The sequence below is a fragment of the Patiria miniata genome, unplaced genomic scaffold (assembly GCF_015706575.1).
Source record: "Patiria miniata isolate m_02_andy unplaced genomic scaffold, ASM1570657v1 HiC_scaffold_7, whole genome shotgun sequence".
NCBI classification, from domain to species: domain Eukaryota; kingdom Metazoa; phylum Echinodermata; class Asteroidea; order Valvatida; family Asterinidae; genus Patiria; species Patiria miniata.
The window spans coordinates 33,558,129-33,584,037 of NW_024037074.1; the positions used below are offsets into that span (position 1 = coordinate 33,558,129).

Sequence of the window (25,909 nt, forward strand, 5' to 3'; positions counted from 1 at the left end):
TGGGACGAACTGCGTCATAATCACCGGAATGTCTTTTTGTGCAACATGAATGGCAAGAAATATTTACCTTTTATTTACGCGTAGGCAGCCGGTTGCCACCTTAATAAATAAAACCAAGTCACGAGTGCGTATTCCCTCGCTTAGTCATGATTCTTTGTAGAAAGTGCTCAGCAGAATAAAGGGCGCCTCCGTTAAAAAAGGGATTTACCTATGACGTGTCCGCAACGGTTGGGCAAATGTCAATAGACCTATTGTTGTGAACCCTTTTGTTATTCAAATGTTACTAACAGAAGAAAAATTCACCAATAAAATAGATCGGAACTCCCTGCGCGATATATTCCTCATCAAGCAGCGAGAGTGAATGCGCGCCGGAAACTTACCGGGTATATCCGAGTTTTTCTGGCCGTCCGAATCAGGGATTTCGTGGTTTTTATAGACGAATGTCGTAGTGGAATATATCAGCAGACATCTGTGCTTCGTAATTCGAGTGACATTAGGAAAAACCGAGCTTTGCCTTGCGGAAAATAAAAGGACCACGCCTAAACGGCGGGCCACAAAAAAATCGAAATCACCTGTTGTTGATAATTGGTGCACACGCCCGTGCACGGAGCAATTTTGTGTACATCGTTAGGTAACCAGGAATTCTCTCAACGCCAAATTCATTAACGATAACAAACGCTGAACTGGAAATATTTGTTACTATCAACCATGGCTGTTGTGTCTAGGACTGTATTTTTAGGGGTGTTTTTGTGCTGGATTATAACGGGAGTTTGGAGCCGTCCCAACGGTGCTCCTACCACTGCCTGCGTGTCCATGCTCCCTAATCACGGCGTTCCAAGCCAGGCCGCAAACACGAGCCCTTTCACCGTCACAGCCGATACCACGGATTTCACAACGGAACAAGTTATAACCGGTAAATATTATTGTTTTTTTTTTAATGAAACTCGCATTCGATGCGGATGCAGCAAGAAGTATAGTTCAAAATGATTTATAACAATAATTGGACAATGTTTGTTGTGACAATTTTGTAAAACGGATTAAAAATACGATATGTTTTATTAGAACAAATGTTTCGATCATAGTAGACAAACTTTCTAAGGAAATGTTGAAATTTACAGTCCCGTATCAAAAGTGTACATGGTTACGATGTTACTTTGTTTGCCCTCCTTGTGGTATTAACTTCAGAAGGGTATGCATGTAAAATGAATAGATTTTCTGCAAAATTTGAGAGGAAAAAATACTCTTTTTGCATATTCTGTGCTACGGGGTACCAAAGTGATATCTTTCCCATTTCTGTTGGACCATGGAGCAATTCCTTGCTCCATGGTTGGACATGTATTGTAATTTTAGAAATCAGTTTATATTATTAACTGGTATCGAGTCAACATTGAATAAATTTGGTATAATGATCCAGATGTTACTTCTCATAACCTTAAGGATGTTTGGTCATTGCGGTTAACTATGTTGACAGAACATGATTTGGGGACTGAGAAACATTTCGAATTTGGTTTAAAAATACTTTAAGAAAATGTCACAACTCCCAATAGAGTTGTACACAACCATCAAAGATGCTACATTCTTTTCACTCAATTTCTTCTGATGATGGGATTATGTTCTGTAGCATTATGTTCTGTATTCACAAATTTATAATGAACATTGATTTATCTGCACCGTTGTTTAATGAGTTGGCATCTGTCCTCTTGATGGCACATGATGAATAAAATTGATATGTCTTATATCAGTGACATTTTTCAGAGTAACACTTCAGATATTGATAAATGGCTTCTTAAGTCCTTCGTGTCGAATCTATCTTTTTTACCTTTATAAAAAAATAATTTTGTGCAGTGTATATCAGAACTTCTAAAGAGGTTAACCAAATAAGGCACACAAAAGAAGAAAGTGACGTAGTCACAGTCACAATACATCACGCACTGAGTCAGTGGGGGTTCAGTGAACCGTTAGGGATTTTTTTTACCACGACACCAAAAACATTCGTCACAAAATTGTGAATGCACAGAATTGTACATGTAGCAAGCACAGTCATTGTCAAAAGAAATTCTTTTCACATTTTATTTGTGTACCACTCCTTTGTGCTGAGGAAGTTTTGGGATTTTCCTGCTTTGAGAAATTTTGGGGATTTTGAGAAAATGAAAGTACGCTTGCACTTTTCAGGCATTGATGAAACCTGAAGGAATTTTGAAACGACACAAAAAAACACAATCGTCACAAAATTGTATACATGTACAGAACTGTGGCCAGCACTGTCATTTCCAAGAGAAATTCTTTTCACATTCTACATGTATGTGTGTACCATTCCTTTGTACTCGGGAATTTTTGGGATTTTCCTGCTTTGAGACATTTTTGGGATTTTCCTGCTTTGAGAAAATAAAAGGACACTTGCACTTTTCAGGCATTGATGAAACCTGGAGGAATTTTGAAACGACACAAAAAAACACAATCGTCACAAACTGTATATTTCCAAAAGAAATTCTTTTCACATTCTATGTGTGTACCACTCCTTTGTACTCAGGAAGTTTTGGGATTTTCCTGATTTGAGAAATTTTGGGGATTTTGAGAAAATGAAAGTACGCTTGCACTTTTCAGGCATTGATGAAATCCGAAGGAATTTTGAACGTTTTTTTGTTTTAATATTTACCAGATTCTCAGTCGATGATGAAATATTATACAGTGATCAGATTCTCAATGGATAATGAAAGTAACATTTTTGGTTTTCTTCAGTACATCCAGTAGCACTAACTAATGCTCTAAATATGTGATACAGTTAATGCGATTCCACAGATTGGATGTGCATGCATTAAAATGCTCTTGATTTAATGAACAAATATTCAAGTAAGCAAATCGAAATAGATTAATTAAAAAACATAAATTAATGTTTGGTACTTTTCTGTAGTTGCAAACAGTAAGTTTGATCTGATACACCGTGCCCTCTGGAGACAAGCACACAACAGGGAACAAAAGATTGTATACGTCTCCACAGGGCAATTTCTATACATGAATACGTCTCCACAAAGTTTTCACGAAATAGATATGTGGATTTTACTCAAAAAAATAGGAATTTCCAAGGTGCAAGTATGTTGATTTGTCGCAAATGGTAGAGTTTGATAAAAAGGGATATTAAGTCCGAATTTCAGCCAAGGAAATTAATTCTGGTTAAAATAAGAGCATTTTGAAACTGTACTTTCAAACTCGAAAACTTTGGTACAGGAGAACAAAGAAATGTCTCCACAAGGATACAAATTTCAGTATGTGTGCATTACACACATTTAATATGTGTGTAAATTGTCAGTAAACTCTTTTGGGTCACCTTATGTAAAGTCATAATAACAAACAGAATCTTTTTGCTACTTTGCCTATAGCCTAAGAGTATTTTTAACTTTCTTATTGGCACACTCTTTAAAGCCCAGAGAATTGGAAAGCGTCCCTGTTCAAAAACCATTTGGTGTCGACTACACTAACACAGTGATAACTTTTATATTTCTTTGTAGTTACTGTCTCTTCAGGAGGATCGGTCACATTTAAGGGTGTCCTCTTACAAGCCCGAGTAGTCGACACGGATACTCCAGTGGGTGTCTTCAGTAACATCCCTGACGGATATCAGCCGTTAAACTGCTCCAGTGCCGATGATGCTGTTACACATGCTAACAATAACGTTAAGAACAGTCTTACAGTGGAATGGACGGCCCCTAGCAATGCCCTCGGCGATATTGAATTTGTGTAAGTGTAAATTGTGGCAAATATTAGGGAACGAAATATGGTAAAACTGTGATTGTCTAGAAAAATGGAATCGTTAGTTTTTGTAACACGAAAACGAGTTATTATAACAATTTGGTTTACCAAGAAATTTATCCGAAAAATCTTGACGTGTAAGTGGGATTTGTGTAATCTGACCAATTTTTCAATAAAACGGTGATTGGTGAATCATCATTCATCATGAAAATGCAGATGGGTTTTCTTTCAAACCTTACTTTCCATTGTTTGACTTTGGTTCTTAGATTTTAGCATTTATTTGTAACTTTGTTTTACAGAGCGACAGTTGTATACACAAGAGAAATATTCTGGAGTCAACTAAGATCTTCAGTCATTACAGGTAATTGTAGCATTATTAATCGTGTTTGGCTAATTTGCATTTGCAATTTATATTGTTGAATCTTGACAAAATCACTCATGCATCACATATACTCCTGATAGTTGAAAATATTTGGACGATCCAAAATCAAAACTTTACCAGTCAGATTGATGTAGATTATAATTTGTTTTTGACTCTTTCCATTGATAAAAATCTACACATAAAACAAGCCAAGTTTGTGAAGAAATGGAACAGTCCCAAAAGATTTCTCTCCTTGAAAATTGACATAATATTTGTCTTTTGCATGGAGTGGAAATTGAACTTTTGTTGCACTTTCAGGAGACAAGCAAGCAGTGTGTATTTTCTTCTATAATTGTAACCAGAAACTGTCTTCAAGTGATAATGCATATGTTTTTAAAAATCTTTTTCCTTTATTTGTAAAACTTTTCATTCGATTTGATTTTAGCTTTGCCAGATGTCTGCTTATCAGAGCCTTGTTTCAATGGTGGGACGTGTTACCGGGCCAGCGACAAACGATCCTACTTCTGTGGTTGCACAGCACCAAGCGAAATGGGCCCCAATTGTGAAAGTGAGTCTTCGATGATGCACTCAACTTGTTTTATTGAGAATCTATGTAGACTGTACAATTTTGAATTAACAAAGGAGAAATGTTTTTAGATTTACGGAAACTCCCTTTCTGCTTCTCAAAAGGTGCAAATCAATTTGGTAATATGTTAACACAATTCGGTTGCGATTATTTGTGTGTCGTTCAATAGTTTCACTCACCATAGTTTATGATTTACTTTGAGCTTGTTAAGTCGATAACAGTAGTGAATGAAAATTTGACTTTAAATTTCTAAATTTCTTGAATGAAATGAACTAACACAGTCAATTTTGAAATGTCACATGCAGAATTTGAAGTTCTGTAATTAATTTAGAATGCTCTTCACGGAACAGAGTTTGTCTGGGCACTCCCATGTTTGTTCTGAAAAATATGGATAATGTTCAAAACACTGGAATGGTATACATGCTATGTTCATGTTGCCTACTAACAATTAGAGCAGGGAAGGTATGCAGGCTAGTGCGTGCCTGCAAGTGGCACAAAACGCATGTCTATATCTTTCAATCGAATGTGCAAAAAGCTGCGGCAACTTCACATGTCGGTAACCTAAAAGTGGGTGCTTGGTAGAAATAGTGCTTGGGTTTCCCTTGTTTAAATTTACCATTAGGTAGTTTTCTGCAGCCCTTTATAGACATCTTTGAAAAAAATTTCCACACCAGCCATTGTGCCAGTAGCCAACCAATGATATTTGCGTTAATTTCCCTTCACAGCGTTAAACCCGTGCAATCCCAGTCCTTGCCTAAATGGGGGAGTGTGCTTTAGGAGTGCCACATCAGCGGCACACTACACTTGCCTGTGTACTGGCCATTATAGCGGCCAGCATTGTGAAAATGTTATTGGTAAGACGAGCCCATCACATCAGGGGGATGGGACTAATTTACATTCTTGGTGTTGCATGTTAATACATTGTCTGCTTGCATGTGCATGGCACTCCTGTCATTTGGTTTACTCTTTGATGCTGATCATACAGAAGCCATTACAAGTCTTATCATTAAATCATTCATAGATTTCCAAAGCATTTATAGATTTTTAGAGTTTCCCTAGAGTTACCCTGCTTCACATCCCTCGCAGCAGCCAAGAACCCACGCAAATGTGATGCCATCTAGGAAATTTTCCGAAACGGTCCTAGAACTATTTTGGAGTGCAATATTTATTTATTTGTTTTTCCTCTATATAAATAAATGTTGACATCATTTTGGGTTTTTGTTTTATGTCTTCGAACAACTGTATTTCCTCTGCACATTGTTTTGCCAACATTACATTTTATCCAATATTTTGGTCCTAAAGAGCTTAGTCATTAAATAATATAGAAACCCCATAAATAATTTTGTACACCATGTGAAAGATTGACCAAGATTGCATCACATGTACACTTAACACCAGTGCCATTAAAGAACCCAACTCTGTCTACTAAAGCAAGTTAACACACAACATTTAGAAAACAGTACATCTGCCATTGAACTGTACTTCATATTCACACGATTTGTACTTGTACATACATGTATGTAAATACATGTTAGACTAATGAAGAATCCACCAAACACCCACTTGATCATTACTTAGTTAAACCAGTTTGATAGTGAAGACTGATCCGTTTTATTACTAGTTCAGCCTATATACTAGAAAAATGTTTCACCCGTTGATTAACAGTGCCAACATTAGCACAGTCATGAAAAAGTGCTACACAGGATTGCTATGTAAGATAAAAATCAACCAAACTCCCCCAGCAATTAAAAAAAACAAAAGTGGTGCCCAATTTTTTTTTATTATTGTATACCACCCTTCCTTTTTGAAACAGTAACATATTTTTGTCACAAAATAGCCTTTATGGTTATTAAATAAGAAGAAAGAATACAAGCTAAACAAAAGGGTTGGGAAGTATATATTTGATAACTTGCATTATCATTTATGTGTATGCATTGTTGACATGCTTCTGTTTCTACATTTAATTTTTTTCAAATTGTCCATCCCTGTTAACCCTAAAACAAAAGTAATTCGTTTTGTGGTTGGATCTCGTTTGTTCCCTATTTAGTTAGTGCCACTGTTTGCGTGCATGTATTGCAAGGTTGTATTATGTGGATGCAGAAATGTGTGTTTGTGATAGGCAGACACCATGCTGACACACCACTCCCCACCTAGCACCACTCCCCCACCCACCACCCACCGCCCTGCCATATTGCCAGTGGTTGAAAGAAATTTGGATATCCTGTGCAATTTGCTTGCATAACCTAGCTGACATGTGCTTGCCTATACTATGACAACCCTGCCTAATATTGCACTTAACTGTAGTCAGTTACTGGGAATAATGTACTATCGTAAAATCAAAGCACAATACTTGGTTGTGTAGTTAAACATGAGCAAATAATGTACTGGAATTTTTGGCAGACATTTTCAACATGATTTTTCAACAGGAATTGATGTAAAAAAACAAAAAACATATCCAAAACTTTCCCGTGTTGAGATCCAGTGGACCTTATATATGCACAATTTTTCAATAATTTCATGAACTTAGATTGTCAGTTGCTAATTTAGTTTGCATGTGTTATGGCTTGTAGCTGCATGTTCACCAAACCCCTGTCTGAACGGCGGCGTCTGCCGAGAAGCGGGTGACACGTTCTCCTGTTTCTGCCCCTCGGACCGACACGGAGCCCGTTGTGAATGTAAGTCCGAACAGGTTTATCGACAAGGAATCCAATTTTCTTCAAATCAAGTTTGAGACAAGATACGTCTTTAATAGGTTTTTATTTAATGGCAAAAGTGTGTTTTGCTGATTGACGTACATGTACAATCTTGTGTATCCCGTACCATACATGTATTTTACTCTTTTGGGGGCAACAACACACTTTCTGTCTTTCTGCAAAACTGGAAAGTTGTAGACTTAGCAATTTGATTGGTGTATAGGCAGGAGAAAAATTTGTAATTAGCAGCCAAAATCAGCCCCAAAAAAATATGTGATTCGTGCCCTGACCAGTGGAACTGAAACATGTGGACCGCAACTTGAATCTGAACAGAGGACATTCAAGTTTAATTTTCCTGAAAATTGTCATTACAATGACTCATGGCCAAAAAAAATAGGATGAAAGGAAAAGAGACAGGATTAATAAATAATTACAACCGAGTGCTAATATTTTGCTCATAGCTCTGATTTAATGCGTTACACATAACTCATTTCTCCTGATCAGGTGATATCATTGTGCTCATGCATGATGTTAATAACCACTGTTTGTCATTGAAGTACATGTGGGTGTTATTTTTCCCGCCTTTTTACAGTCGAGATCATCACCTGCGATCCCGACCCTTGCCTGAACGGTGCCTCTTGCCTTGCGACGGCCACAGGACATGAGTGTATATGTGCCTTCGGATGGTCCGGGGATGACTGCGGAACCAGCTGTAAGTACATATGCCGTGTAAAGCGCCCTCGCTTGTTTTTAGTTTTATATTGGCAAGCAACAACTTTGTGACCGAGGCATAAAAAAGTACCAATTCAATAACATTAGATTTGATACTGATGTACCTCAACTGTTAAAAGACTGCGGTAGAAACAATTTTGTACTGTGGATCCACTCTACATGTGAACAATACATAAGGAGGACAAACAAGGACATTTCAGTGGTTCGGGAGTGCTGGTCACCATTTATATAATCTAGGAACACGAGGCAAGAAGTTGTCCAGTAGTTCTTTTACGTCGTGCCTTAAACATTTTCATGTTCAGCCATGACGGTTTATTTGTATACCAAGCTTATAGGCACATAACCAGGTCACAGATATCCTTCAAAGCCACAAACTTTAAATGTAAAATGTAAGAATAACGTTCCTTTGGCTTTTTAGACACTTAACAAGCCACATCAAGTTCTTTGGACCGATTTTTATTGTGTTTTGTTTGTGCCATGCTATAAGGTTACATTAAGAGGGATGAGGCCTTTGTTTCAGATTGCCCTTGTGGTTGTTATATTTTTTTAATATATACTTAGAGAGTGTTGCTGTATAGATTCTAAACCCTCCCTTGATCTATCTTGTTGACAGTGATCTGCCAGGCTGATTCCTGCTTGAATGGCGGCACATGCTTTGATAGCAATCCCCCTGGCAGCGTGATGTTTTACTGCTATTGCAATGTCTACTACACAGGCAGTCGCTGTGAAACCGGTAAGTCATCAAATTTTACCTCTGCAGTGTTGTAGTCAAGTCCATCACAAGTCCTTTCATTAGTAAAATCACAAGTCCTTTCACAATTCCAGTCACAAGTAACAAGTGGTGAACAGTAACAAAGACATGCCTTTGTTGCAATTGAAGGGACATTGTTAATAGTAATTGACTCAATGATAACACTGCATGGCTGTGCCCATGCTAATAACCTTACTCTTCCTGATAAGCCTTACTCTTCCAGGTGTGCACAAATTCCAACAGCTTTTTGTATTGTAATTTAGGATTGTTGAGGATTTAGGGAGGTATAACCAGCATCGTCGCCAGCTCCAGGGCATTAGGGGGGCCTCAGTACCAGCTTGGGGGAGGGGGGACCGGAGGCACACTACAAGAAAAAACATACATGTAGATAATCATTACGCTTATGATTTTTGCCGATGGGGGGCCAGTTGCTCGCCAGGGTGGGCCCGACCCGCTGGCCCTCGACACCCCCCCCCCCCTTTAGCGATGGGCCTCAGAATAACTCAGCCATTATTACTTAACATGGGACTTGATTGACTTTGACGGTTGTAACAGGCTAAAAAGAGTGTGTCATTGATTTTCTGCACAGCGGTGGAGTATTTTAGTCACTTATCGTAACACCCATTATTTGTGCACAGCTGATCCGTGCCGAGCTGACCCGTGTGCAAACAGTGGCACCTGCAACCAGGTTGGCGACACAGAGGCTTTCACCTGTTCTTGCATTGATGGCTTCGAAGGCGAGCGTTGCGAAACAAGTAAGTAATTAAGTATATGCATACCATTGAGAGAATTCGTAGAGATTATGATGATGTGATATGTGACTATATCTACCCCCAACTGGCTGCAAAATATGTTTTCTTTATTTTTTTATAGGATAATGCATATTTGGAAAAGAATATCATCATGTAGCTCTATTAATATGATACCAATGCAATGCATTTTTAATTTCTTACACAGAGTAGTTTTTATGGTAACTTATTTCTACTGTTCACTACATGTACTAAAAATTTAAAAATTGGGAATTCAAATCTGGATTTCTGATGTGGAAGATGAAAAAAGTACCTCTGCGCCACCAGGACATTACAATTATAAATGTGATGCGATCAAGCTAAATAAGTCGTTTGTCGACCCCGGTCAAAACATTTTTTATTACAGATTTAGAAAGAGCACAAAATGAGAGCACAATCTCAGCATTACTTCTGTGAAAACTGCATGCTGATACCACCTTTAGTTAAATAATTATGGAAGTCGGAACACCAAGAAATGTGATGAAGTGATGTGATGAAGTTGCCCTATTTTGGCCTGTATCTCCAAATGAAAATTTCCATCAAACGACTCATGTAGCTTGATGGCATAATGATCCATGTGGTTGAGGTTATTCCCAAATTTGATTTTGTTGTGTCGGCAAACTACTAATCGAATCCATATATGTAGGAACAGTAAAAAATATGTTGCCATCATTTTGACTTTCCTTGTGTTCTGTACAGCTACCAACCCATGCCAGGCCAGCCCGTGTATGAATGGTGGCACATGCTTTCGTGATACTAATGGGGCTACCATGTGCCAGTGCCCGTCAGACTACATCGGAGACGTCTGCCAAACGAGAGGTGAGACACCAAATACATCATGAAAATCAGTTGAGGCATTTCTGTTGAAGGGGTTTTTCTTCATTATTCAAGGAGGCACTAGAATGGAGTGTGATGGCCTAGCGGTTAAGAACACCGGACTCACGTTCTGGTGTTTCAGAGGCAACAATGACGTGGGTTTGAGCCCGCCGGCGGACAATTGTGCTCTTAAGCAAGGCACTTAACCATTATTGCTTCGTCCTTCGGATGGGACGTTAAGCCATAGGTCCCGTGTGTTGTATAAATGCACGTAAAAGAACCCAGTAAACACTTATCGTTAAGAGAAGGGGTTTGCCCCGGTGTTTCTGGCCTCCTGTATAAACTCCCACGTGGAGTATTTAGGAGAAGAACCAACCAAGAACCAAGAACATTTTAATGCTCTGGAGCGCTGTGGCTCGATGGTTACGGTGTTACGTGGGAGTACTGAGGGAGTCAAGGAATATTGCCAAGTTTCTTTATTTCTATTTCAGTTCACCCTTGCGATCTGCCAGTCACACCATGCATGAATGAAGGCACATGTTTCAAAGGGTCGTCAGGTTATTCCTATTTCTGTCAGTGTCCTAGCGGCTACAGTGGTATGGACTGCGAAACTCTTGGTAAGTCACATAAAAACAAAAATATTTTATTTGTAATGAAAATGTTGTGTGTCAATGATGTTGGGTATGGTACCCAAAAGATAATTGATGTTTTCTAAAGCCACATAGGGAAACTGACTAGGTGTAATTATTTTATGGTCAAATAAAGAAATTGACTGGAGCGGGATTTAAACCTGTGACCTCCGGATGGCCGTTCTGGTGCTCTACCATCTGAGCTACCCAGCCCTATATTCCCCAATTTGTCAAAATCCTTGTTCCAAGGGCACTAGTCAGAGGCCATAAACTTGAGACCATAAACTTTAATTTTAGTCCCAAAAGAGTGCAGAGTGCTGTGTTTTTATCTTTTAAAAAAAAATAGTTTTCATTAGTGGCTTATCCAGTTGGGGGGGGGGGGGGGGCTGGATCATGAAGGGTGAATTCCCAACCCCCCAACCCCCACTCCCCCAGCGACATTTTACCACTTATTTCAGGAAATGAAACTTCATACATTCCCTTCCTTTTTTCCAAGGTTTATAAACGAAAAAAAAATATAAAATATGGCCAATCTTCAGAAATGTACCAATTTTGCCCCCCTTGACCCAAAGCCTGATTAAGCTACTGGTTTTCATCCAGAATGAATACAGTGAGAAGAGAGTGTTGCATTTTAGCTGCCACATTAGGCAGGTTTATGCTTAACTTAGAAGTGAAATGAAAATGAACTTCACAATGTCAACAATAGTAGGTGCATTAATGTGTCACTCACCATTAACCTGAGAAGTTCGCTTCATACTGAAATTGGCATGAAGGTTTCAACTGCATATGGGTCATAAAACTTGGTATGTGTTGTGTTGGTAGATGACATCATTTGTTTTGTTTCTTCCTTTGTCTCTTTGTTATTCAGACGACCCCTGTGCATCCCACCCCTGTATGAACGGTGCATCTTGTACCCCGGGGTCGGGGGAGGAATATACCTGCACGTGTCCGGCGGAGTTTTTTGGGTCCAACTGTCAGAATCGAGGTTGGTTCACAAGTTTAATTTGTTTTTATGAAAATCAGACGGCCCTGGAACATGGGAATCGATCAGGGTTGTATTTAAGGTACTTGTGATGGATCACATGTCATCGCGAGTCCATCACAAGGCCATCACTAGTCCATCACTAGTCCATCACAAGTCCATCACATGTCCATCACATGTCCATCACATGTCCATCACATGTCAATCACAAGTCCATCACAAGGCCATCACTAGTCCATCACAAGTCCTCTGGTCGCAAATTCACAAGCGATTCCAACGAACTGCAATAAAGACATCTTTTTGTTATTGTTCAATCATCCCTGTTACATTTGACAGGACTTGTGAACGGCTGCTAAGCACAAGTTTTATGCTAACAGAAGCTCCACGTATTTTGTGGAGATCATAAGCAGTAAGCACAGCAAAACCACGCTTAATTACCTCAGAGGACGAATTTGCTTAACTTAGTGACAATCTGCACCCAACCATTAGCACATCCACGCTGTGAAATAGTGCTTAAGGTTAGCACAATGTTCTTCTATAGTAAGCACAACTTTTTTGGCCAATTGCCTTAAACAGAGCTATGTAATTGGGCCCTAATTATATTGTACTTACTACATTCCACTGCAACCATTTTGAATTAAGTTTCTTCATGATTTCTTTTTTTTTTCTTCATCTTTTTAGGTGCTTGCTTTGGGGCCGACTGCCAAAATGGGGGAACCTGCATACCCCGCAGTGACCAGCTAGCATTCACATGTCAGTGTGCGCCGTCTTACGATGGACCGTACTGCCAATATGCAAGTGAGTACTTGAACAAAGTTTTAAAGATGTCAGTGAAAAAAATTCCTGTGGAAGTTTGGGTGGCCCTGAGCATTGGGGGGGGGGGGGGGGGGGGGTCATAGTACCAACTAGGGGGCCCACCACCATAAACAATACAAAAATACATGTATGGCTTTTGCCATTGGGTACCAATTGCTCACCAAGGAGGTCTGGCCCCACAAGGCGCCCCCCCCCCCCCCTTGGCAACGGGCCTCATTGTTGGGGCTTAGGTTTGAACCCTCTAGACTTGCACAAGTTATGATTTATATTTCTTTGTTTTAAATATTGCGCCCATATTTGCTATGGACATATTATAGCTGAAGGGGCACTTAACAGAGGGAAAAAATTCCATACTGGACCACCACTCAGACCTCCTGCACAAAGTCTATGGTGTTTTTTTTTATCAGATTTACAACTTTTGGTACGCTTCAGGTCATATTAGGGAATATGAGTGGTGGCCCATTATGGAATTTTTTCCGAACAGAGTTCATTCGTATAATCCTATAGTTTCTGTTGAAAGGCGTTTTCAATCAATGTTGTTGTTGGACCTTGACAGATGGATGTGAACTCAACGATCTGTGCCTTGGTGGTTCCACCTGTAGTTACATTGGCCAGGGTTTCACTCGGTGTGACTGCCCAGATGGCCTAGCTGGAACTTACTGTGAACTCGGTAAGTCATTGTAACAGTGTAACGTAATCAGCTGTCTGCGCAATTTTTGAGTTTTCACCCCGAAAAGATTCAGTTGCTTTTTGCCAGCTACAGACAAAGGTTTTTCACTTTTGAATTAGACAGACTTTACAGTTGAACCATTTACCAAATCTCTTTTGTGAATTTGTGAGGTACTGAAAAGAACTGTGGACACTTCGACCCCCAGAAAACATGTTTAGTTACGAAATGATTATTTTTCAATTTTAAATGAGTTGCTGGCTCCGGCCACCTTTCATAGTCCATTGTGCAGAGACTGGGAAACTTTAATCTTCACTGCTGATCTGTGCAAAAAAAAAAACCTTATAAAGCCTTTTTTTCAGAGGGTTGCAGATTTCAAAAGTTGGAGTCAAGGTTTGGTGTGAAAATCAATTCAAATTTCACAATCCAAATCACGGGTTATTGGTAACATTACACCGATGTGTTGCTTTCATTCATCAGATGTTTCTTGTAGTGGGACCCCTTGTCGAAATGGGGGCACTTGTAGACCATTAGGGGACGGCAGCTACCAATGTGACTGCCTGGCAATCTACTCAGGAAGCAATTGTGAAATATACACAAGTAAGTAGTGTTCCAATGTTTGTTCATTTTTTTTTTCGATCATCATTTTAGCACTAGTAATTCATTGTATCACATTGTATTAATCACCTGAAGAATCCATCAAACTGTTGTTAGTAAGGGCGTTTGGTCCCCCCCCCCCCCCTCCCCCTCTGCAAAGTGATGTATATGGTTGTTGCAGTGCACGTACACCCGAGACGTCCATTCGGGTTGCAACAGTTATCTGTGATACGTCACTGGTTCAACCCAGTGGTTTAACCAACGATATAGAAATAATGTATTCCTTGTTACTGTTACAGATCCATGCATGCCTGATCCATGCGTCAATAGCGAGTGCATTATCTTGTTGGACCCAGACACTGCCTGGAATTGCACTTGCGGCAAGGACTACAGTGGGGAGAATTGTACCATTTACAACGGAGGTAATTAGTCAGTTTTTATCTCCAAAAACTGGTCCCCTCTATTCTCCTGAAACATACCTTTCTAGGAGTTTTGTTATATCAAAACATTTTCTGCAAATGTCTACCCCAATATCAGTAATGGATTTGTATAGTGAATAATGATGTTCTGTTGCATAACATTCGGAGGAATAGGTCTCTCTCGAATGACGTCATTTCCTACGGACCAGCCACGTGCATCAGCAGTTTGAGCATCAACTTGCATAACGCGCATGAGCTGCGTTGTATTTCTAACACATTTCGAGCACTAAGTGCGCGTTTGGAATACTTTCAACAATGTCCAATGCGTGCTTGATTGGGTACAAAACGCAGTTGCAGTTCTCCTACAGAGATCTTTGAGAGAGAACTTTTTAAGAAAAAATACATTTTGAAAGCCAAATCCAAGGGGGTCACTCTTAACATTCCAACTTCATCTGCATTGCTTACAGATCCTTGTGATGTGTTTGAATGTTTCAACGATGGTCAATGTATCAGTGGTGCCCAAGGCTCTACGTGTGTGTGCGGACCGGACTATTCAGGGGAACACTGTGAGAGACCCTTAAGTAAGTAGAGTTTTAAAACTACCTCTTAATTTAAGTAGGGAATTCCTGCACCCGATTTCACGAAGCACTGCGACGCGTCGCAACTCAAGTTACGACGTGTAACACGTCGCAACTCGCGACGCGTCGTATCTTCCATTTCACTAAAGTTGCGATGTGTTGAACGCGTCGTAAATTCCTTGACAACGGCTTAAAACACGTCGCAAGTTACGACGTGTCTAGTGGTCATCGCAAAATAAGAAGAGTCATTTCTAAGCCAGTTTTATGCCACAAACATTACATTAACGAGATTATAATACCGAGGCAATGTGTGTAAAGTTGTAAATAGAATATTCATTGAATAATTATGAATTAGACCGAAATATTAGAGTTGAAATTTCAAAGTAGCTAAACAGTCCAACGAGAGCTTGTTTTCCTTCAAAATTGCATCGCACGGCCGCCATTTTGTTTTACGTTTTAACAAATTTCGAGCTAAGATCCGACGACTCTTTGTTGAATGTCAGACGACTATTTACTGTACGCTGACTAAAGACATAAAACAGTCACCGAGTTGTGCTATAAATACACCTACGACGCGTCGCACTTACGACGTGTTTTGTGAAATGGATCGCAGGACGCGTCGCAGCTGCGACGCATCGTTGAGATACGACGCGTCGCAGCGCTGCGATGCATCGTAAGTTACGAAGAGTTTGATGAAATCGGGTGCTGTGCATGCTTTAGTCTGGTTCGTTAGTAAAAAGTCACACGTGAGCATGCTAGCACTTATTTTTATGGTGTAAATCAAGGATTTCTATTGTGCCTCTACCCTATTCCTTTGTTTAATACTCTAATTAGTATTATTATTGTTATTAAACAAAACGAATAAAGTAGAGTGGGAAAAGTGCAAGCACTATAAGTTGCTTAAAAGCAACCCCCACACACCTGCAGTGTCGGCGAAGAAAACACAAGCTCAGATCGGTGCTTTAATTGAACTAACAAAATGTGATTTAATTTCTCAACAGACCCAACCTTGACTGGATGCCCAAGCGGGTTGGCGATATCCTATCCCCTACAACAGGGCTCAAACAGCGCCTACATTGACCTGTCTATCACAGCAAGGGGCCATCTGAACCAGCTGATACCGATCACAGTGACAGACGAACTGGAGTTCCCCAGCACCATCATGTTCACAGAGGAGTACAGGGAAGGCAAAGACATCACAGTACAAGCAGTGGATGAGAACAATGAGAACAGGACCAGCACGTGTTCATTCAAGTTACGAATTTTAGGTGAGGTGCTTTGTCTACGTGTCTAATGAGCATTGTAATATGGGCACAACTGTGCTCTTTACTTCAATGCAAAAAGGAAAGTTTTTGTGGTTGGAGAATTGACGTCATTATTGTTATACAAAATTTGCCTGGCAAATGGAATTCTCTCAATCACATTTAGCAGTGCAAGAGTAGCATGACTGGTTGTTCATTGTGTTGTTGAACTTCTTTGTCTCATTGCACACTCTGCTCCCTAATCATTATTGCCTTGTTTTTCTTTTTTTGTTTTTTCCCTGGTCCGAGAGAGTAGGTTTCCTTTTTGCACCTACGTATCTATCTGACTGACTGACTCACGGATAGTATTTGTCTGTAATGCCAATGAATCCGACCCGTTTTGTATACCAGATGCATGGAAAGACTTCCAGTGAATAGCTATTCTGAATCAGTGGAATAGAATTGTGTGCACTCTGGCACCAGCTGAACAAGTTGTGTTCATAAATACTCTATGATGTAGAAACTTCACGGAACGTTCTTCAATGAGCATCACATCCCACCTGAAGTAATAGTAGCTGAGATCTACCTTCTCTAATCCTAAATCCTTCACAAACTCTCAATTGATTTTGAAGGATATGGTATGGTTTTATAATACTCCATTGTTCTTTCTGCAGATAATGAGATTCCCACTGTTCAGTGTCCAGCCGATATGTCGACCATTACAGCCGAAAATTCCGTTGCCGTTTTCTTCCCTATGGCAACCGCTATGGACAATCTTGGTATCACCAAACCACTGCAGTACACTCCAAGCAACGGCTCTCAGTTCGACGCCGGACGAAGTCACACGGTCATAGTCAAGGCACTGGACACGTTCGACAACCAGGGGGAGTGTAGCTTCCAGGTGGTTGTAAACAAGAAGGGTAAGTCGACTCTGTGGAGTGCCGTGGCCTAGTGGTCTGGAGCATTGGATTTGTTGTCTGCGGGTAATTCTGGAGGTAGTGGGTTCGAGTCCAGCCTGGGGTTATGGTGCTGCGTGTGCCCTTGTCAATGGTTGCTTCTCTCCACCCAGGAGTAGATGGGTACCTATGAGGGCAGAGTTAGTTACTGTGAGAGGTTGATTACGGCAAAGAGCGCCGAAATGGCTGCCTACCAGCTGTGTATGCTCCCTAGGGAGTGGAGAAGGTTTCAGTAGTGTTTACCCGTTGAAACATGGGAAGTTATAATTGTAAAGCATTTTGATACCCCGTTGTGGTGTAAAAGTGCTATATAAATGCCTGCTATTATTAGGATTATTTATTACAGTATGAGACTGTTCCAAGCCAATATGGCTGATCAGGCCGGACTTTATCTCCGATTTCCCCCATACCAGTAGACCTGACAGAACTTAAACTAATTTTGAAAACCCTGACCTAAACGCTTTGACTTACTGAATGGTTGTATTTAGAATCTGACTGCACCGAACCCACTGCACCCGACAATGGAGTATCAACCTGCGTTGCTGATGGAGAGAGTAGGACGTGTTCCGTCAGCTGTAATGAGGGATTCGGCAACGCTGTAGGCATCAATGAATACATGTGCGTCCATCAAAGCCCTGCCTACTGGACGCCCAGGCCCAATACAGATATCTGTGTCCGTAAGTCAAATCTGTCAATATCATAACCTTTTTATAGACGAATCGGGCGGCAGCCATTTTCTGCAGTGGCACCAGGTGTGAGCCATACTCAGGTAGTACACACACACTCACTCTGGGCTCCTTTGACCAATAGAAATATCAAAATGTGTGCGCACCTCGTCTTTAAGAATGCATGCAGCATACGCGTGAGCATGACACCACCGCAGTTAAAGCTTCTAATTCTGGTCGCCAGATGCCACTTTAGCTAGGCCCGTGAATTTTTTTTCCCAGACATGGGTTAGGCAGTATCGAGAGAAAGCATCCTCTCTTCATGCAGGCACAATCATAGATGTCCATGGCTTTTGGAGAATTAGTTATCCAACAAGAAATAATAGTATTTCAATCACCAACGCAAGGCAGCAGATTTATAGACTAATTGGGAGTAGTCATAACTTCTAATATAAAAGTTGATCTGGGTTTGAAACCCAGTGAGATCTTTTTCACTTATTTCACATATAGCTTAAATGCTAGGTCTGAAAAGGCCCGATTGATCCTAGTTAAAACTTCTCCACATCTCCTCATGATCTACATTTCTGTTGCAAAACTTGTCGTGATAAACATGTTTATTTGCATGTGCAGTGTATCTGGCATGGAGTAAGAAGAACCAGTTTTCAGCTTTTATCATTTGGAGTGTAATTGTGCACTGAGTCCATTGAAAACAAATAGTATGGCTGCCTGGAGAATGTCATCACCGCGTAGAGTAAACACATGGCTATTTTGTGTTTCTTGTTCACAGCTTACAAACCGGGAAACAGTGCCAGTAAAGTGGTGTCCCTTCGCTTCAGCATCGACTCTGCTTTGTGCAACACGCTCAACTTCGACAACTCAGTTGCAGACAGCCTGACCGAATCTCTACAAGCGCTCGGGGTCTGCGAAACAAACGACGCCAGAATGTCTTGCAGCTTTGAGCTGGAGTGTGGGAGCGGGAGTGGCGCTGGTCGCCGGAGGCGCGCAAACGTGGACCTAAATGTTGACCTGGGTCTTACGAGTCTTGCCGGTGAGGATGACAGCACCGCGGATGTCGAGGCGAGACTGGACGGGGCTGTGGACAACGTGAAGGCCGGGGTAGCCACCAGTTCTCTGTCCATCGAGATCGAGGGAGAAACCATCATGAATGAACCCACGGCGCTGGGGGAGTCTGACACCACCTGGAATTGCAAACCGGGCCAAGTCACAAAGTCCAACGGATGCTGTAAGTTATTGCCCCTGGCTATTTTGATATTTTTCTGCCAAATTACTGTGAATAATATATCCCTCCCCCAACAACAACAAAACAAATCAGCAATTATTCTGGATTCCTCAGTTTTCTTGTGGAAGTACAGCCTTACATGAACATTCACAACTGATTTTTCACAATACAGTGATCAAATTACAAGCCCTGCATAGGATTTACGCAACAACTTTCTTGCACAGCTGTACTGAAAATAATCTTAACAAACATTGGTGCAGAACTTGGAAAGGGATGACCACAGTTTTTTTTTACAATTGTTTCAGTATTGTCCACAAAGTAGTCACTAAATTACTCCAACCGCCATTGCAAAAATACTTCACTCTTACTAAATTTTTTTCAGAATTGAGCCTCAATTCTCAAAATCTTCTTTGCATAGACCCCATTAAAATTTGCATAATTTCTTTTTTGTTCTGTAATCGGCTATTGCACTGAGAGATATATTCTGAAGTGATACAAGTTCTAGTTAGTGCATGCACTTTGTATTTGCTGGCAAAACATGCACAAACAGAGAAAAAAAAATTGAGTGCATTATTTTGTAAATTTATCAAGATGTTTAGTGACCGTTAGTTTTCTTTGACAATGTTTATTCTCCAGTGTCATGTCCACCGGGCACCTACCACGATGCCGTCAGAAAGACTTGCAGCTACTGCGAGACCAACACGCACCAGAACAAACCCGAGCAGGAGAGTTGTTCATCATGTCCAGATGGGACTGAAACGCAGCAGAATGGTGCCTTCAGTGAAGACCATTGTAAGTCCGATAATGTTGCTTAATATTGAGGTCAAACATTTGCAAATTTTAATAGTGGACTAGTGGTTGACTTCTGAAGTAAATTAGACAAATCCGATGGCAGCCATTTTCTGCGGTGGCACAAGCACGAGTCACGCTAAGGTTTTACACACGCACTCTGGGCTCCATTAACCAATAGGAATACCCAAATGCGCGTGCACCTTGTCTTTAGAAACGCGTGCAGCATGCGCGTGAGCGTCACCACCGCAGTAAAAGCTTGTAATTCTGGTCGCCGGATTCCACTATAGTGATGAGCGATATTGAAAGGATGGTCAACCTTTTGTTACAAAACTTCTCGCTCCCTGCTGTACATGGTGATGCGCACAGATATTGTAACTAGACTAGTCCAGTTATAGTCAACTATTAAACATCAGTTTGAGCAAAAATAGTTGAACTATGGCTAACCATATTTATCACTCACACTTAAAGTCCTGATTTTAGATCAACTGGCACTGAGTGTCATTTGGTCACAAATGCTGCTTGAACAAAATGAAACTTTCATAACAACTTTTTGAGTGCCCTGAATGCAGAATTTCAAATTCCCCATTCCAACTTTGACTGAGCACATCCATGTTTGTTCCGGCAAAATGAAGTAAATGATTGGATTATGGATAACGTCTGTGTGTGGCATGTATTATTTTCCTAATCTGCATCCAAACAAATGTTTTATGCACCTGTCATCTGCTTTCATTTCCAGGTGTGCCAATTGACAAGGAACCCTTGGCTGGTCCCTGGACGCCAACCCTAATCGGCATAGTGGGCGGAGCAGGTGGTTTGATTGTCCTCCTCCTGGTTATCCTAGCCTGCGTCTGCATCGTCAAGAGTTCCCGCCGGCCCTCGCATGAATCCCGCGGTGAGTCCAAGGAGAGCCCGCTCTCCAACTTCACCCACCTCAACAAGGCCTACGAGGAGACAGACGAGACCGAGATGCAGTTCCACGGCGATCCGTCCATTGACAGCGACAACACGTACCAGAACATCGTGGATGACGACCAGTCGCGGACCGGCAGCACCGACTACCTGGTGCGCATCCCAAGCCTGTCCCAGTACAGCGATTACTACGCCACTCTGAACGCCCGGTCCGCCCCGAATCTGGAGCCTGAGACTCCACCCCCACCCCCACCAGTCTCGGCACCCGCGCCGCCCGAACCTCAGCTCAACGGGGGACCCCCTTCGCCTCCTCCCGCACCCCCCGCACCTCCAGCTCCGGGCCTCAACACTAATAATTCCAACATGTCTACGGATCACACACACCTGAATGGGAGTGTTGCCAATGGTGGCACTAGGGCTAAATTCCAAGTTTGATCCTGAAGAAACCAACGTCATTGACAGATCACTTTGGTGATAACAGTTTGAGAGAAGCAACCAAGTAGTTGAAACTACAGATGCAGGAATACATGCGAATGGCGTAAGCACACATTTTGTACTTGCATACCTTTATACGTACTTAGAGAAATGTAAACATACCACTATGTATAGCATGAAGACATAAGGGAAAAACTGTCCAGTGTATACATGTACATATTACAAACTTTTGAAAGTAACTGCTGTTATGTTTAATACATAAACACACCATACATATCTCCAACAATTGTCATAATTTGTATTTTCTTTCCAGTATCATTTCTTCAAGTGATAAAGCCACCGTTCATACATCGAGTCAAGCCTTGTGGTGCTTGTCAAATTTTTAGAGAGGTTTGACTCTTGTAAAATTTAAGCACAAACTGAATTTGTCATTTTAAAATTTGATATGAAGTAACATTTGTAACATATTTTTTTTAAGTAAAGCTTATTGGCTGGCCAGTAAGACGGTCTTTGTGAACAAGAGTTTTTAATTTCTTTTGCTTTTATTGCAATATATTGGATATTGTGGGCCAGTTTATAATATTTTAGGAATCAGACATAACTGCATAAAAATTGCAAAAGAATTTTTGCAAGGCTACCTCGCGCACCTTTCTAAAAACAGTTCAACTGAAAAGACTTCTGGGACTTAAAAGCTAGTGTGTATGATTTCAATGTTCTCTGGGCCATGTGACTGCAACAAATGGGGACTTGAAAATGAAGATCTTAACTGAATTGGTTGGGTATTTTTTAATGAAATGTAACAATACCTGTGACCTCTTTTTACATATGTATATTTTTAAAATTCTGAACATGTACTTCAAGAATTTTTTTATCGTACGCTTCCACAACATTTAAATTTACCAAGATGTGCTTTTTATTACACAAAACAATCATTTACTCTGTCTGTGAATTGCTTGTACGGTGTTTCCAACAAACAATATTTAGCGTAAGGTATTCTTATACAAATTTATGGAAAACTGAAGAGTTCAATAGGTTTTTATTCTGAAGTATCCAATAAGCGCATATTCTAAGATGTAAAGACATTCTTGACTTGTGCTACTCGCAAAATTAAATTTACCTGGCTGTCATAAATATTTTATGCAAACCATTTTTTAACGTTAACTTGATGCGGCTGATGCATCGAGAGAAAAAAAGTTCGGATAAATCAAGCATTTTTTTTTTTCGAATGAAATTTTCTATTTTTCCGGGAAATTTAAAAGCATGGTATCACGGCAAAATTTGTAAAACGTGTCTAAAATGTCTGTACTTAAAAAACATTTCTTTCTATTACAGATAAATTGACCTTTGCTCTTCATATTAACACAATTGGAGACAAGCATACATTTTGTATGATGCATATTAATCTGTTTCCTTTATTTAATCATTATAGTTTATTGGGTAGCAATTTTTACGTGAGAAAATTATAAAGTTTATTGAAATGCTTTTTAAGATGTACATGTATGTAGAAAGTGGCATCACTTTGTAATAAGTAGAACACTTTACACGTTTTTTTTCCAGTGTGACTTGAAAGTTGGAATTGTACATACACAAATAATTTGGTATGTTGGTTGATGTATATTTCAGTGAGCTTTGCATATCTTACTCAACAATCAAACGTTAAGGCTGATTTTTATAGAAATATTTTTAGTATATGAATCATCTTTTAATAAAAGCAAAATTCCGAAACTACTTTGTTTTCAAACAGTTGTTTACTGTTGTGAAATCTAACCCTTCGGCCATTAAACAAGCTCCATTTTTTTTGGGGGGGGGGGGGGGCGGGGGTCTTTCAGAATTCAGAGCTTAATTCTAGAAACATCTACTGAATTCAATTGAAATTGCTTGATTTGATTGGTCTTAACAAAACACGCACGGATTTTGAATATCGAAAAAAATTATCAAACGATGAAAACATAACCCAAACAATTGATCTGGTTATTTGTTTGTGATATATAACACAAGTCTGTTGATTGTTGAGAGAATATCAAAAGAAATTACCAAACGATAAAAATAATATACCCAGAACAATGAACTTGTGTTAATTGCGATAAACTAAAAAGTTACAATTTACGAACAAAAACAACACACTGGTTTTCTTAAGATAACTTCAGAAAATGTTGATGTATTGAGTAAATTTGGTCTGGTTATTTGTTTGTGATATATAACACAAGTCTGGTGATTGTTAAGAGAAATTGTCAAACAAAATATTATAGCCCGAACAAAATAATCAAGACGAATTGAAGCCGACGAAAATGTTCTCTCAATGAGGGCGCGCTACACTAACAGTGGTCACCACCGTGAAGACTCGTCAACGCCTAGAAAAGCTAAAGAAAAACATTGCACTCGTTTCCAGACAATAAGTCAACATATACCCGTTGCACTAAATTAAAAACTTTTCTAGTGATGGATCGTGATATGTCACACAAATATGTAAAATATTAAGAATCGTCACCAATTAATAAACAAATTATGTAACCAGCTCAATGTAGTGTGTTAAGCGCAACAAAATATCAATCCGAATTAAGTAAACGTTTATGGAACGACACCAGGACACTCGTTTTCCAGACGATAACTCACACAATACCTGTGGTATGTCATTAACATTTCATTCATCACTGATCAAAATATTTAACACAAGTCTGTTAAAATATCAAGAGAAATAGTCAAGTATTACCAATTACATAATCAAAACAGTATTAAGGCGCTAAAAATAAACCAAAAAATAAAATTCTGTTTAATGTCAACTTTCATGGAACAAAAACAACACACAGGTTGTGGAAAGGATTTCTCAAGAATTACTTATTTCATTCAACTTAAATCTCGTCTAGTGATTGGTCGCGATATAAACCACATTGCTGTTGAATATCAAAAGAAATTATTAAACAATAAAAACAAACAAGTGCAATCAATACAAAACATTAACCATTCAGTACCCTTGCATTTTTTTTCCAATTTGGGCGAAAATGAAATAGCTTGAAAGTTGCAGGGAAGATGCCTATGGGGGCCTTAGAACACATTCCAACTCGACTTCTGGACAGATGTGCTATTCCAAAGAAAATATACGTCGAAAATTTAGGGTTAATAAATTGCTCAAATATATTTGTTTTCACATAAAAAATATGATTTTGGCCCGATTCTTAAAAAAAATAGGTCTTTGAATATTGATTGGGACTCCTCGTGCATTCAGACGAATTTCTGAAGAGTTAGGAGAAAAGCCATTTTTTTTGCCAAATTTCATCAAAAATGTAAGGCTTACCCCTTGGTTTTTTTTTTCATTTTAAAAATTGATGATTTGTGCCCAACTCTTCAAAAGAAGGGGTCTTTAAATAATGATTGGGACTCTTCGTGCATCCAGACGAACCGTTATATCGCCCGTAGAGGTACAGCCTCTGGGGGCGAAAATACAGAAACGATCGTTCCTCTAGGGGCGACAATAATATTATTGATCGCCTCTAGTGGAAGTTCCTTTAGAGGCGACCAATACTTGTCGCCCCTAGCGGAACTTCCTTTAGGGGCGACCGTTATTGTTCGCCCCTAGCGGTATACAGAAACGCTCGTTCCTCTAGGGGCGACAATAGTGGTCGCCTCTAGCGGAAGTTCCTGTAGGGGCGACAATTATTGGTCGCCCCTAGCGGAACTTCCGCTGGAAGCGACCAATAATTGTCGCCCCTAGCGGTATACAGAAACGCTCGTTCCTCTAGGGGCGACAATAGTGGTCGCCCCTAGCGGAACTTCCGCTAGGGGCGACCAATAATTGTCGCCCCTAGCGGTATACAAAAACGCGCGTACCGCTAGGGGCGACAATTATTGGTCTCCTCGTGCATCCAGACGAATTTCTGAAGAGTTTGGAGAAAACTCATTTTTCGCCGAATTTCATCAAAAATGTAAGGCTAACCCCTTGCATTTTTTTCCATTTTGGCAAAAAAATGAAATTACTTGAAACTTGCAGGGAAGATGCCTATGGGGCCTGATAACACATTCCAACTCGACTTCTGGACAGATGTGGTATTCCAAAGGAAAAAAATGGGTCGAAAATTTAGGGTTTTTGTATACCGCTAGGGGCGACAATTATTGGTCGCCCCTAGCGGAACTTTCCTTTAGGGGCGACCAATAATTGTCGCCCCTAGCGGAACTTCCACTAGGGGCGACCAATAATTGTCGCCCCTAGCGGTATACAAAAATGCGCGTACCGCTAGGGGCGACAATTATTGGTCTCCTCGTGCATCCAGACGAATTTCTGAAGAGTTTGGAGAAAACTCATTTTTCGCCGAATTTCATCAAAAATGTAAGGCTAACCCCTTGCATTTTTTTCCATTTTGGCAAAAAAATGAAATTACTTGAAACTTGCAGGGAAGATGCCTATGGGGCCTGATAACACATTCCAACTCGACTTCTGGACAGATGTGGTATTCCAAAGAAAAAAAATGGGTCGAAAATTTAGGGTTTTTGTATACCGCTAGGGGCGACAATTAT

The 25,909-nt window shown here is 40.1% G+C and overlaps 1 protein-coding gene across 2 annotated transcripts; it reads left to right on the forward strand.

Annotated features, from left to right (window-relative positions):
• Positions 1-316: 316 nt before the first annotated feature.
• On the forward strand, positions 317-23,128 carry LOC119744485 (sushi, von Willebrand factor type A, EGF and pentraxin domain-containing protein 1-like). Of its 2 annotated transcripts, XM_038220422.1 has the most exons (23): positions 317-913; positions 3,507-3,735; positions 4,047-4,108; positions 4,554-4,676; positions 5,420-5,548; positions 7,265-7,369; positions 7,980-8,099; positions 8,733-8,852; positions 9,509-9,625; positions 10,358-10,477; positions 10,966-11,091; positions 11,972-12,088; positions 12,767-12,883; positions 13,458-13,571; positions 14,049-14,168; positions 14,465-14,587; positions 15,052-15,165; positions 16,164-16,430; positions 17,078-17,323; positions 17,848-18,036; positions 18,812-19,267; positions 19,901-20,056; positions 20,793-23,128. In XM_038220422.1, the coding sequence occupies exons 1-23, from the start codon at positions 709-711 to the stop codon at positions 21,398-21,400; spliced, it is 4,083 nt and encodes a 1,360-aa protein (XP_038076350.1). In that variant the 5' UTR covers positions 317-708; the 3' UTR covers positions 21,401-23,128. The 2 variants fall into 2 exon arrangements, with proteins under 2 accessions (XP_038076350.1, XP_038076351.1); XM_038220423.1 differs by lacking the exon at positions 5,420-5,548.
• Positions 23,129-25,909: the final 2,781 nt, after the last annotated feature.